Below are 13,128 nucleotides of genomic sequence, written 5' to 3'. Positions count from 1 at the left end.
TTTCATAATAATTAAATGGTTAAGATGTAAACAAAGTAATTCAGAGAGGTTTAATGAAAAATGCTCTGTTGTAGAGAAACTTGCCGGGTCAGAATTGCTTACAGTGGTGGTGATAGGAACCAGACGTCTGAAGAGTTTAATGCCTCTAAAAGTTCCCTCAAATTGTTATAGATACACTGCCTGGTGTCTAAGACATTGTTTTATGATAGACTTGAGAAGATTTTGGCCTAAAACACAATTTTCAAAAGCTGTTCATGGCGGAGAGGCACATGCAGGGTGTTGTATTGCCCTGAAGTACATGAAGATTTCAGATTTACCATTAATCTACTAGAGTGGGGCACAACCTAACACATTTTAGTTTTTGTGAAATAACTTTTAAAAATATGTAGGTTGGAATGATTATATTTTTATACAAGCAACATATAGATCTCTGTTACAAACAAATATTTGCACTGAGGTGTTTCGCAGCATCTACTATTCATGTACAATTCCACTGAAAATGACAGGAAGTGCAATGTTACAATTTACCCCAGGGTGGGTGAACTGCAACAGGCAGTTTAACACTTGCTAGAAAAGTGTGATGAATTAGTGCAAACAAAGCAAAGTTAATTCAATATAATTCTATGTTGTGAGAAAGAAATATATTTTCCAGTCAAACTGCATTATATATTATCATCAATAAGACAGACATACAGACAGATCATCTGACAGATACACAAACACACATCAAATTATATATGAAAACTGATATGAGACTGTGTGTCAAACAATGACAGATTCATTTCTTGTCCAGTTTGGACAGCAAATAAAAAATATCACACATCAGTAAATATGGAACATTGTTTCTGAATAACTACAGCTTTACCAACTGATAATATCAATTTTATTAATATACTTATTAAAAAACAAAATATTAACATCTGAAAGAGGCTAATACAGTAGAAAGACCCTGTTTTCAGATGTTTCCTCTCTTTCATCTTAAAATCTGTGTAAACATGGGAAACAAAAAGACAAAATGTACTTTATTTGTCTTTATTTGCTAAAGGTGGCTTAGTTGTAACTCCATGTAATAGTTAAGCCCAGCTAGCGCTTGCTGTGAGCTTGTCACCTGCCTAAAACGGTGCTACACTGTCGCCAACAAGATGATGATTAAAGTAATATGAGGTTGTATTTTGTGATTTACACAAACAGCTCAGTAACCAAAAAAAACTTGTGTTGAAAAAAATACTTAGATGCCCTGAAAACAATCTTCGGCACAGATCTCTTTAAAACGCTGACGAATCTCTCTGAATTTTGGTGGGAGACTGTGGATAGGAAATGTGGTGATGTGGCCAGAAGCACACGCTGCTTGACCTTTTTTAACATCGTAAAAAGTCCATGTTAAATTGTGCCCCACATTAGGCTGTTACTCACACTCACCTACATATAAAAACTTAGACGACACCTGTAAGTTCACTGGTTATTCTGGATGGCTATATTTGTGTTGAACTATTTCAGATCAAACCACTCTGAATGACTTTGTTTACATCTCAACAAACTATTTAGTAATTTAGAAAACTGCAAGATGGAATTCCAATTTAACAATAACAGTGAATGCGTTTACATGCACTTAATAATCTGATAACTGCAGAAAATCAAATTTTGTCAGTAATCTGATCAACATATTTACATGCACTTGAGTAATCAGATAATGAGGAAACTACAGGTTTACATGAGTCAGGCAGTAATCAGATTTCTGCTTTACAACCAGCCAATAAACTCACAGAAAAAGACGTGATGTAAACGTAATGTATAATTCAAACTTCATGCCTTTTTTCAGGCTTTTTTTTTTTAACATTGCGCCACTTTACCTGAAAATATGAACATACATCATCTAGAAGATGAAGAATACATACATACATACATCATCTAAACCGCTTATCCTACTGGGTCGCGGTGGGGTGCTGGAGCCTATCCCAGCTGTCATTGGGCGGAAGGCAGGATACACCCTGGACAGGTTGCCAGTCCCATCGCAGGGCAGACAGACAGACATACACATTGACACACTCACTCACACCTAGGGGCAATTTTAGCATGTCCAATTGGCCTGACTGCATGTCTTTGGACTGTGGGAGGAAACCCACGCAGACACGGGGGGGGTGAAGAATATTTAAATCCTTTATTCATCAAGCATGTAGTCGGTTTCAGCGTTGCTCCAACGCTGCTTGGGTATTTCCGGTACCGTCGACTGTTTTGGCACATGTGCAGACTGAGAAATCCGAAAGAGATCAGAGTAAGAGTTCACATGCACTGAGAAATCTGACTACTGGGCTAAAATTCAGCTCTCTTTATCGGATTTCTTAATCGGATTTCTAGACCTTACTTCAGTCTTAGAAATCGGACTATGCTGTGTACATGGCCATTTGAATAATCAGGTAACTGATTATGATCGAATTATTGGGTGCATGAAAACACAATCATTATCTGCACAATCTTATGACGTTGAAGGTAACTTAAAATGCAAAGCTATGCTTCTTAAATTGCAGTTATTACCTTGTGCTTGGATACGTCTCAGATGTTCTCACATAAATGATAATAAGCAAACACAATAAAGTCTAGAATAATATATAACTCACTGATAAAAGTTGATTTACCTTATTATAGAACAGCACTAACATTTCATTTTTACATTTTCTCTAATGCACCACACGCATGGAGCTAATAAAAAGCATTTGTTTCTATTAGACAGTAGAACTGAGGTGTCCTGGATGGTTGTTTTCTTGCTATCCCTTGCAGAAATACTGTTTTTTCACATTTCTCCTTTAACTATTAACGTTGAGGAGGTGTGTAAATGCAATTTGGGTTTGGTCCGTTAATTGTTTTCGTAGGTGTTGATTATCACAGCCCTTCTCTGATACCACACAACTCTATTAAAGGCTCAGACTAATTTACACACAGTGTGACCAAATTTACACGACAGCAATGTGGCAGCAGTTTACACTAAAGCTTAGAGAGTCTGTCTTAAGCATATGTTAAGGCCATTGTGTTTAAAATGCACTTGTTTTATAAAGGACAAGAACTCTGGCATGTTTTGCCCGAAAAGGCGGCCTAAAGCAGGCCAAATGTATATGTTTCATTTTAAAGGACTTGCTGTATTGTAACTGTATACTAAACACTAATTCTAGCTGGTCTTTGAATAGACTACAGTACTGTGCAAAAGTCAATGGCCTTTCATTTATTTAATTCCCAGTCAAAACAGCCATTAAGTACAAGTTATTCATGATTCAGGAGGTATTTCTGAGAAAATTAGATGTAATCTTGCATCACTTGCATAAAGAAGGAGAAAGTGTAAGGAAAATAAGTTAAAACTACAGAGAAAATGAGACTCCTAACAACCACCTGGAAGACCTGGTGGACACCAAAACTGCCCCCATCAGATAAACAGCGCTTAAAGCTTTCATCTTTGAGAGAGAAGAGAAAATCAAGCTGCTTCAGATTGAAAACATCCACAGGTGTTTCTGTCCATCCTTCCACTGTGAGAAGACGACTCAGCACTGTGGGTCTGAAAGGATGTGTAGCTGATCAAGAAGAACCTCACTGAGAAAAGGAGACGGACACATCAAACAAAGAACCTGAACAATGGACTGACCACCCCAGAGTCCAGACCTCAACATCACTTAATATGTTTGATTACTTCAGAAAATGATCAACCAGCTTCTAAGACTGAACTTTGGAGGTGTGTCTGCAGATTCTTTGAGGAACTGAAAGTGAGACTCCTGAAAATAACGGAAGCTGTAGTAAAGGTGAAGAGTGACACAATAATACTGAAATATTAGATATTATATTTAGTTGTTGAGGTTTCTGTGCAATTTCCTGTTGAATTTCTTTTCTGCTTTTTTCTACGATGCCAAAAAATGAACACATGGCTGTTTTGACTGGAAAGTAATTAAATGAAGGGTGAAAGTGGTCTCTGACTTTTGCACAGTACTGTATGTAGTATATTGACTAGTGTTACAGTTGAGTACACTCAAAATATCCCACATGAATACTTGCTCTTCATGCTTTTTGGTGGACACTACTGTCCCACCTTATATAACATCATCACTTGCTATTAGTATAAAACAATGCACTATGTTAATGTTTTGCAAACACCAGCCAAAACTGTACTCTATTAAAGGGGAATTCTACCAATTTTTCAGAATTTCTGCATAATCCAGTGGTTGAGATGTAAACAGACTCCTTTAGAGTGTGAAATGGTTTGTTGTAGAGAAACTTACTGCCTCAGATGTCTTTACAGTGGTGGTGATAGGAACCAGGAGTCACAATGACAACACAAATATAGGCCTTTTATATTTACTATCCAAAGCACCAGGCAATCTACACAGGTCTTTTGAGTGTTTATATGTAATGTTGATGATGGTAAAATAGTGGAAAACACTGCATGTATCTCAACACCATTAATTGTTTGTAAAAACTACTACAGCACTACTGAAAGAGAAACAGCTCTGGCACAAGTCATGGTGCTTTATTTTCCAGTTGTTGTTGGCCACAGCCACGACCGTACATAAGCAGAGTTTTCTTTTCCCTAACAGCTAGTTCGCTACCCAGCTCACGTCCCCTCGTCCTTCTTCTGTTTTCTCACGCTCGCATTGGGGCAGCTCCTCGCCCTGCCCTCTACAATAAGAGTCCTTAGCAAAAGGAACCCAGTGAATACATGCTGAAGGACAACCTACAACTATCATGGACACATTTCTTGAACATGCTACAATACATTTTAGGCCCAAACCTTCTCCAAAAGTATCGTAAAACTGTCTCAGGCACCAGACAAAATATCTGTAACCATTTCATGTAATAACTTTCTGTGAGGGAGCTTTTAGATGCATTAAACACTTCAGACGTCTGGTTCCTATCACCACCGCTGTAAACAACTGTGAACAATTCTGAGTTTATCTAGAATGGAGCATTTCACATCAAACTACTCTGAATGACTTTGTTTATATCTTAATGGTTTAATTATGCAGAAATTTTGTAAACTGTGTGGAATTCCCCTTTAAGATCTGTACAGTGTACATAGTAAAGTGTTAGTATTCACATTTAGCACACAGTTAGACACAGCACTGGTTTCTCCAATGCACAATACCTCAGGTACATGACCTCAGCTTCACACTGATTTCAGACTAAACTACATCTAAGAGCAGTAAATGAGACTGAATGAGATCTAATGTTGACTCTTTTTCTCCTCTGGATCTCTGGATGTTGTCCCCCAGTCCTGCTCCTGGAGATCTACTGTCCTGCAGAGTTTAGTCCCCTAATCTTCTACACCTTAATCCAACTAATCAATCTTTTTGCAAGCTCCTGATCAGACGGATCAGGTGTGTAGGATCTGGGCTGGAGCTGAACCCTGCAGCCAAGCAGATCTCCAGCAGCACAACGGCCTAAAAACCCCACAGTCCAATCCAGATCTCACTCTGTGTCCGCGTTTTCCAGCTCGCCGCGCTCCGTAACTGTGACTGACTCAACGAACAGCCAATGGCGCAGCCGAGAGAGTCACGTGGTTGGTTTACGGGCTCCGGGCAGCCAATCATGTTGTCGTAGGGTAGGCGTTTACGACCAAGCAGCCAATCAGAGACGCTTTTCTGAAAACTGCGTCGTCGTCAAAGCAGAATTTGAATGTAGGTTATGATGGAGGAGCTGAAATCCCCCTCCTTCCCCTCCCCCCTCGTTCAGTCGCTCCTCTCTCTCTCTCTCTTCCTTCTCTTTCTCTCTCTCTCGTTTGTCTTTCTGTCGCTCTAGCTCGCTTTTGGTCTCTCTCTCTTCCTCTTCTTTATCTCTGTCTCTCTCTCCCGCTTTATAATGCTCTAGCTCGCTCTCTGTATCTCTCTCTCTCTCATTTATTTTCGCTCGCTCACGTTGCTTGCTTTCTTTCTCTCCTCTCTCTCTCTCTCTCTCTCTCTCTTCCTCTTCTTTCGGTCGCTCTAGCTCGCTCTCGGTCTCTCTCTCGCTTTCTCTCTTTAATTCTACCTCTCTCTCTCTCTCTCTCTCTCTCTCTCTTTTTTTACATGTATTGTTCTGGCTCACTCTCGTTTTCTCTCTATCTCTCTTTCCCTTTTATTTCTCTCGCTCGCTCTCGTTTCTCGCTTCCTTCTTTCTTTCGCTCGCTCCCTTTCTCTTTCTGTCGCTCTGGCTCTCTCTCTCTCTCTCTCTCTCTCTCTCTCTTTGTTCGGAAACACCAAAGCGAGTAGACGCGTGTTCACATTACGGTTTTAAAACAAACGCTCTTCTTTTATCGTGTTTGCACACAATCACTCTGACTCACAGCTCTCACAACCACAGAGCCAAACAATGGACTGTAATCTAAATGTTGGTGTCTTCTAATACGGGCCGTGTTAAGCACGACCCACATGCTACAGTGGCTTTTTAATAATGCATTTAATCATGTAATCGCGGAGCTTTCACCCCGCAAAGTTTTCCCCTTTTCTGCAGTCCGCATTTTTTTGTGCAGTGCAGTGTAGCGCAAGAGGATTTGCGCTTTACGCGCAACGCACTGCGAAATTCACGCAGTGCGTTAAGGAGGGGGGAGCGGTGTTGAAGAAGGAGTAAAGAGCTAAAACCACTTTTTTTTTGCTCTGCCACTTGTCTTTTTAACATAAGAAACATTAGCCTAATAAATGTACATGTTGTAATACAATAATAACACTAATATCAATGATACTAAATAATTCCCTTCTTAGTAGTACTTTGGGCTACATGGCCAAAATTAAAGTTTAAATGAAAAATAAATTAAAGCTAATGAAACAAAAGAAAACAGTGATTTACAGATTTACAACGTACGTTTCCTGAAAGCTGCAGAGAACATAATATACACACTTATATCATTCATTTATTTAATTATTTATTTATTTATTTATTTAAGGGGCAATCTGCTCTTACGTCGCAGAGATTAATGTGTGTATGTATGTGCGTCCTTTTCCCTTTTAGAAATACTATCCATTGTTCCACTCCACGGCACAGAAAGCCGCGCCCACTTCGAATCCTTCCGACCAATCATATCACCCGGCTCCGCCTCTCCGACTCCGCCCACCTCTCTATATTAAAGGCTGGTGCGGCGCGTGCTCGCGGCATTAGAGCGCTCACGGCCGACGGGAAAGGAAATACAAGAAAAGAAAAATTAAATTATTTATTGTTTTTGGGGAAAATCCTCCTCCTCCTTCTTTAATAATCACTATTCGATATTAAAATCATGGCCGACACGAAAGTGGATTCCGCCACGGAAATTTCCGCCAAGGTAAGAAGCTTTTGGACGAAGGGACTTTTATATTTTTATCTTTTTAAAAATATTTTTTCTCTTCCTTTCTTTCCGTTTGCGTTTAAAGCTCTCGGCTCGCGTCGTTTGGCGCCAATACGCGGACAAAACATTTCGGCATTTTCTGTTTGTCGCGGCGATGGGAGAGCGGAGTAGTTTTGTGGTTTGGTAGGTGAAGGAAAAGGAGTGAAATGTGCGGATTTTGGGGGCTTTTATTTGAATAAAAGCCCTTCTGGCGCCCCGGTCTCATTGTCACTCCGCGCGGGTTTCTTTGTTTATACACGCAGCGATGTTCGCCGGAGCCTCGGAGCCTCTCAGCGCGGACATAATCCCCGCATTTATCCAACATCTGGTGCCTTTTAAATGCCTCTAATGTGACGGGGCTGAAGCGGGCTTCTTATTCGGCACCTTCTTTTTTTTCGGATTTCCCCGTTCCACCTTAAATGCTGCAGCGGTTACGATCTGGCGCCTCGCCAGATCGTAACCGCTGCAGCATTTAAGGTGGAACGGGGAAATTCGGAAAAAAGGGGGTAACTTCAGCTTCGTGCCGGTCGCCCTGTTCACTTTGTCCGCTGTTTTGTCCGCCGGGCGTTTATTGTTTTCCCGTTTTCAGCCTCCACGTTTTGCCTTAGCCGTGCAGCCTGGCGAGCGCTGTGGTGTTTAGCCTATTTACGCCTCGTCCGCGCTGGTGCGATGTAACTAGAGCCGCCTGCCTGGGTATAAATCGATTTTGAAAGTGGTTCAGAGATTAAAAGTTGAGTTTTGAAGTGCGTTCATTCCCAACGAGTCGGTAAACATTAACGTTAATTCATTTCACAACCGGCCTGCTGGGGCAGCTGACTGCGTAACCCGCGTGTATTCGGTTTATTTGGATTCATGTGGTTTTTTTCCCCTCCTTTGGTCTATTTTGGGATTTCGCTCAGCTAATGTTCGCTTTTGTACTTCTTTTTTTAGTCTATACACGAAACATGGTGCTGTTATCTGGCCAATCTGCTACCTACACTTCTTATTTCCATCGTGGAAAACCCCACAAATGCATGCATGTGTGTTTTAATTAAGCAGTAGCCTGGTTATGAATGGTCATCATTTAAAAAGGTCAGAACAGCAAATATACCTGCACATCATACACTGGCTGGGCTAGTTTACAATTGTGGTCGTAAAGGGAGGTGGGGGGGGGCGGCAGTCTGGGTTCTTTAAATGGCTCAAGGGCTAAAACATTATATAAACGCGTTAATGTAAACACGAACGCGAGGTTATGGCTTTTATTCTGTAAGTACATTGGCGATCGCAGCGCAAGCTAAGATAGCGCCGCTCTGCATGGCCACATTTAAATAGTGCAAACCCGGATCAAAGTGCTTGGCCACCTCCAGCCTGGATCCACCGCACGACCTAAATCCAGCAGATAACGTGAAAGCAGAGGGGAGGGAGGGAGGTGGAGGAGGAGGAGGAGGAGAGGGGGGGTTGGGTTTGAGAGATGGATGGTTAGAGCCATGTGTGCCGTGTGGCCCCCTTTTGTCCTTTCGATTAGTTTTAGATGGTGATCTAGAACCACGTACTACTATATACTACGCATACGCATTATCAACTGCGGTGTTGTGTTTTGGCGCACTATTTAGTCCGCTAGTCTGCGGTTTTGGACGCAGCCCTTCACCGCCACCTCTCCTCCACTCTCCGTGCACCTCAGCTGGTGTCTCAAACGAGTGCCTTTTTTAATGGAGCGGCTCTACGGGTGTGTCTCAGCAGCATATGGTGTGCAATTCGCCCGGACTACAATACCCATGGTGTCTCGGTAGCGTCCGAGTGTCGTGTTACAGAGCCGCTAAACTCGCAGGAGGGGCGGGCCCTAGGAGCCTTTGATTGACAGCCGGGAAATCTGTGCGGCAGCCAATGAGATGTCAATGACAGAAAGGCTCCGCCCCCTCAGTATGGCTGCAGTTTCAGTGCGCGCCAGCAGAGGGCGCGTCCAAGCCAGTTTGTCCTTAATGGCTGTTTTAAATCAACAAAGCAAAGTGAATGGAGGGAAGTATAGCAGATTTGTTTATTTTTGTTTTTCAGGACTTGAAAGAGAAGAAGCTCCTTGAGGAGAAGGAAAATGGAAAGGAGGCTGCTAATGGAAAGGTAATTCATTCACTTTAAAGGAATAGGAAGTATTAATGTTGCCATAATCATGGATGAGCTGTTCCTATTAAAGCTCAAAGGCTTGACTATACATGTGTGTTTACAGGAAAATGAGGAGAACGGAGAGCCAGAGATTGATGAGGAAGAGGAGGATGAAGTAGACGAGGAAGATGAGGAGGATGACGGAGAAGGTGGGCGAACTCTGCTTTCCTAAAAGTTTACTGGTTGATGTTTTGCTATTGGCTATTTTAAGCTCAAGCCTCATTATTTACTCCAGGAGATGAAGACGAGGATGAGGACGAAGAGGATGAGCTCGGAGGTGGAACGAAACGAGGGGCTGATGAGGATGACGAGGATGATGAGGTGAGGAAGAAATGCCCAGCATGATGTTAGCCTTTAGCTCCATTCATTAGTGTCAGTCTCGCTAATCATCGACTCCTTTTATTTTTCCGGGTCTTCCAGGACGAGGTGGACCCCAAGAAGCAGAAGACGGACGACGATGATTAAAGGATCGTTCCCCGCTGCTTATCCTCAGCACGTTTGTTGGAGCCAGTGGCGTAAAAAGGACTCAAAAACATAAACATGGTCATTTTTCAAGTTCACCACCCACCACGTTCAACCAACTAACCCCCAAAATGCAAAATTTTCTAGAGGAAAGACCACCCGCCGCCCAGATTTCCCACCACTCTCGACAAAAAAATACACAAGACGAGGATTTGTTTGTATTTTTATTTACATTTTATATTTTTGTACATATTGTTAAGAGATCAGTCACTTTATCATGATCTCCTGTGACCAAAACGGTGCTTCTTTATGAAATTTTACTTGTCTGACCATGTCTTGGAACTTCAGCAAAACAGAAAATGGAAACATGTATAAAAAAAAATCAACAGCCATTTAACTCAGAGCATTCCAGTAAAGTTTTATGTATGAACTTTTAGTTGTACCATAACTAGTTGTACCATAAACTAGTTTTGTTTTTGTTTGGTTCTTTTTTTTTTGTATGGGAGGGCTAGGCCAAAGAAAAGGAGTTATTACTTTTCTTTCTTTTTTGTCTGCATATTTGTTTTACCTTGGCCTGTTTGTGTGTGTGAAGTTTGTTGTTCAACAATAAACCTGACTTTTATTTTGTGAGTTGTACTTAATTTTTCTGTTTTTCTTAAAATTACACTCTTATTGATTTATGATTAATGTTTAGTGCAATTGAATTAGTGATGGGGATAATTAGGAAGCCTTTGGTTAATTGGTTTGGTCAGGGAGTGTTATGTTTCTTTAACCTGAGACAAATGAGGTTTCCAAGTTGTGTGAAATCATTGGTTTAAGGCTTTTTCACACTATATGCATCAATATTTGGTGTTTCTGAGGTTTGAGGAGTTAAAATGGACAAAAAGCCCCATATAATTAAAAATGGCATTGAAGTCACCCAGTGACTTCTGCCATTTCAAGTCCAGGTAAACAACTAATGCTCTGTAATGAAACGTAGCTGGGCCATGTTCACTCACTGACTACATTCATGATGTACTCAGAAAAGCATTTTGTCACTGTTTGAACAAAATGTATCTCCAAAAAAGGTCATTTTAGAGGTCAAGGAAAAAGTTCTTAACTTTTTATGGAAGTAAATGGATAAATACATTTTTCCAAGTAAGTTTGGACCATTTCTTTTGGTCTGTTCATCAAGAAATTGACACATAAAAGGCAACTAGCCTTTTCAAATTGTGTCAAACTGAAAAATGGGGATACAAGGTTTTGTCCCGACTAGTGCCACAAAGTTTGTGCCTTTAAGTTGCCTCAATTTAAGCTTACTTGGCTGGAGAGCAGGGGGGTGTTCCACAAAGCAGGATTTCCCAGCCAAATAAGCCAAAAGGTGACGATTGGCCAATAGGAATGTCCCTCAGCTCTTTTCCTATTGAACAAGCTTGACTTTGGGCTTAAGTTATCTGGCTAAACTAAGAAATCTTGCTTTGTGGAAGCTCCCTGAAGTTATTTCCTAACATAAAACTTTTTTTAAGATCCTACTGGGTAATTCAATACATAAACGAAGTGAAATGTAATATCAAGTATAAAATGATCAGAAAGAGCCTCCTGAAGTAGCAGATGACCTTATAATGGAGCTGTAGTTACTATTAATCACTGAAAACCCAGTCATTAATGCAGAATGCTATTGCACATAGTAGAAATGAGTCTAGGAATGAACATGCATGGTCACAAAGGATCAGCACTCAGACAAATATAGGCCACGATCACCTGCGCTCATCTTAAAGAGTGACCTGAGGTAAGCGTGTGACCTCATTGACTGTGTAGCTAAGATGTTGGGAGTCTCTCCATAAAGTATGCATGTATGGGGATAAGTAGGGAGTGTGGAGTCAGTACTGTAGTGAATATGGGTATAAAACTGTGACGCGCTCACTTTCTGGCCTAAAATAAGGTTGTGAAACATACAAAAGGCTATTTGGACTATTTGCATATGTGGAAACATCTTGATGCATCATTTTTATTGTCTATATCTCACTCCTGTGTAAATACTTCCTCTAGTCACATTTGTGTACTCAGTGTATTTTTGAAAATGATTCAGAATCATACCAAAATGATTGAAACGAACCAAGTCAACTCAAGTTGTGGAGAAATTTGAGATTTTATGACGCGCTGAATTGCTCCCTAAAGAATCGGGTTGAATCAAATTGTAATTAAATCAAATCACGGTGAGATTTCATAATTTAATTATCATTATTAATGATCATTTCCTAAAGAACTGAAAAGAATCAAATTATAATTGAGATTTAATAAGGTGTTATTATTAATTATCATTTCTTAAAGAACTGAATTGAATCTAACAGTAACTAAATTGAATCATAGTGAAATTTGAGATCTAATAATGAATATTTATTAATTATTGTTTCCATAAGGAATCATTTAATCAAATCATAACTGAATCACATCATGGTGAAAATTGAGATTTCATAATATTTATAATTATTTATTAGCATTTTCTAAGGAATTAAATTAAATTGAATCAAATCAGGGTGGAATATGAGATTGAATCAGTATTATTAATGATCCTTTCCTAAAGAACAGAACTGAATCAATTTGTAACTGAATTGAATCATGGTGAAATTTGAGATTTCATAATAAATAATTATTATTTATTAGCGTTTCCTAAGGAATTGAATTAAATTGAATCAAATCAGGATGGAATATGAGATTGAATCTTTTTTTATTAGTGATCCTTTCCCATAGAACAAAAGTGAATCAATTTGTAATTGAATCGAATCATGGTGAAATTTGAGGCTTCATCAGTAACTATTATCATTAATTATCATTTCCTAAGCAATAAGATTGAATCAAATCATAACTGAATTGAATCAAGGTGAAGCTGGTGGTGAGATTTCAAGATGCACTGAATTGTATCCTAAAGAGTCGAACTGAATCAGTTTATAATTGAATCGACCCTCTTTACTGAATGATTCTGTATTGTGTCTATATGGACGTGCGCTGTGTCCTGTGGCTTTAAGTGTCCAGGATGTGTGTCAGGCGTGCTAACCTCAGAGCCGACTTAACATACACGTTTCCCTGCTGGGATTGACGAGCTGATCCGGCCTGAAAACAGGCTTTCATCACACACACGTGCACACAGAGTTACAGCAGGGTTTGTGCTCTTCTTCTGCATATCAGATGCTTTCGGAAACACAGCCCGAACCCAAACGGGCTGAATTTATAATCCCTGGTCATTT

The 13,128-nt window shown here is 40.2% G+C and overlaps 1 protein-coding gene across 1 annotated transcript; it reads left to right on the top strand.

Annotated features, from left to right (window-relative positions):
* Positions 1-7,098: 7,098 nt before the first annotated feature.
* Positions 7,099-10,531, top strand: ptmab (prothymosin alpha b). The gene is made up of 5 exons (XM_036556332.1): positions 7,099-7,264; positions 9,338-9,400; positions 9,507-9,591; positions 9,678-9,763; positions 9,863-10,531. The coding sequence occupies exons 1-5, from the start codon at positions 7,220-7,222 to the stop codon at positions 9,905-9,907; spliced, it is 324 nt and encodes a 107-aa protein (XP_036412225.1). The 5' UTR covers positions 7,099-7,219; the 3' UTR covers positions 9,908-10,531.
* Positions 10,532-13,128: the final 2,597 nt, after the last annotated feature.

The sequence above is a fragment of the Colossoma macropomum genome, unplaced genomic scaffold (assembly GCF_904425465.1).
Source record: "Colossoma macropomum unplaced genomic scaffold, Colossoma_macropomum, whole genome shotgun sequence".
NCBI classification, from domain to species: Eukaryota; Metazoa; Chordata; class Actinopteri; order Characiformes; family Serrasalmidae; genus Colossoma; species Colossoma macropomum.
This window is presented reverse-complemented; position numbering and strand designations above follow the sequence as displayed.

Excerpts from the sequence above, each read along its gene's own strand:
- ptmab (XM_036556332.1), top strand. The coding sequence starts at position 7,220 with ATGGCCGACACGAAAGTGGATTCCGCCACGGAAATTTCCGCCAAG. Across the intron at positions 9,401-9,506 it reads AGGAGGCTGCTAATGGAAAG|GAAAATGAGGAGAACGGAGA; the intron begins GTAATTCATTCA and ends GTGTGTTTACAG. Across the intron at positions 9,592-9,677 it reads TGAGGAGGATGACGGAGAAG|GAGATGAAGACGAGGATGAG; the intron begins GTGGGCGAACTC and ends TATTTACTCCAG.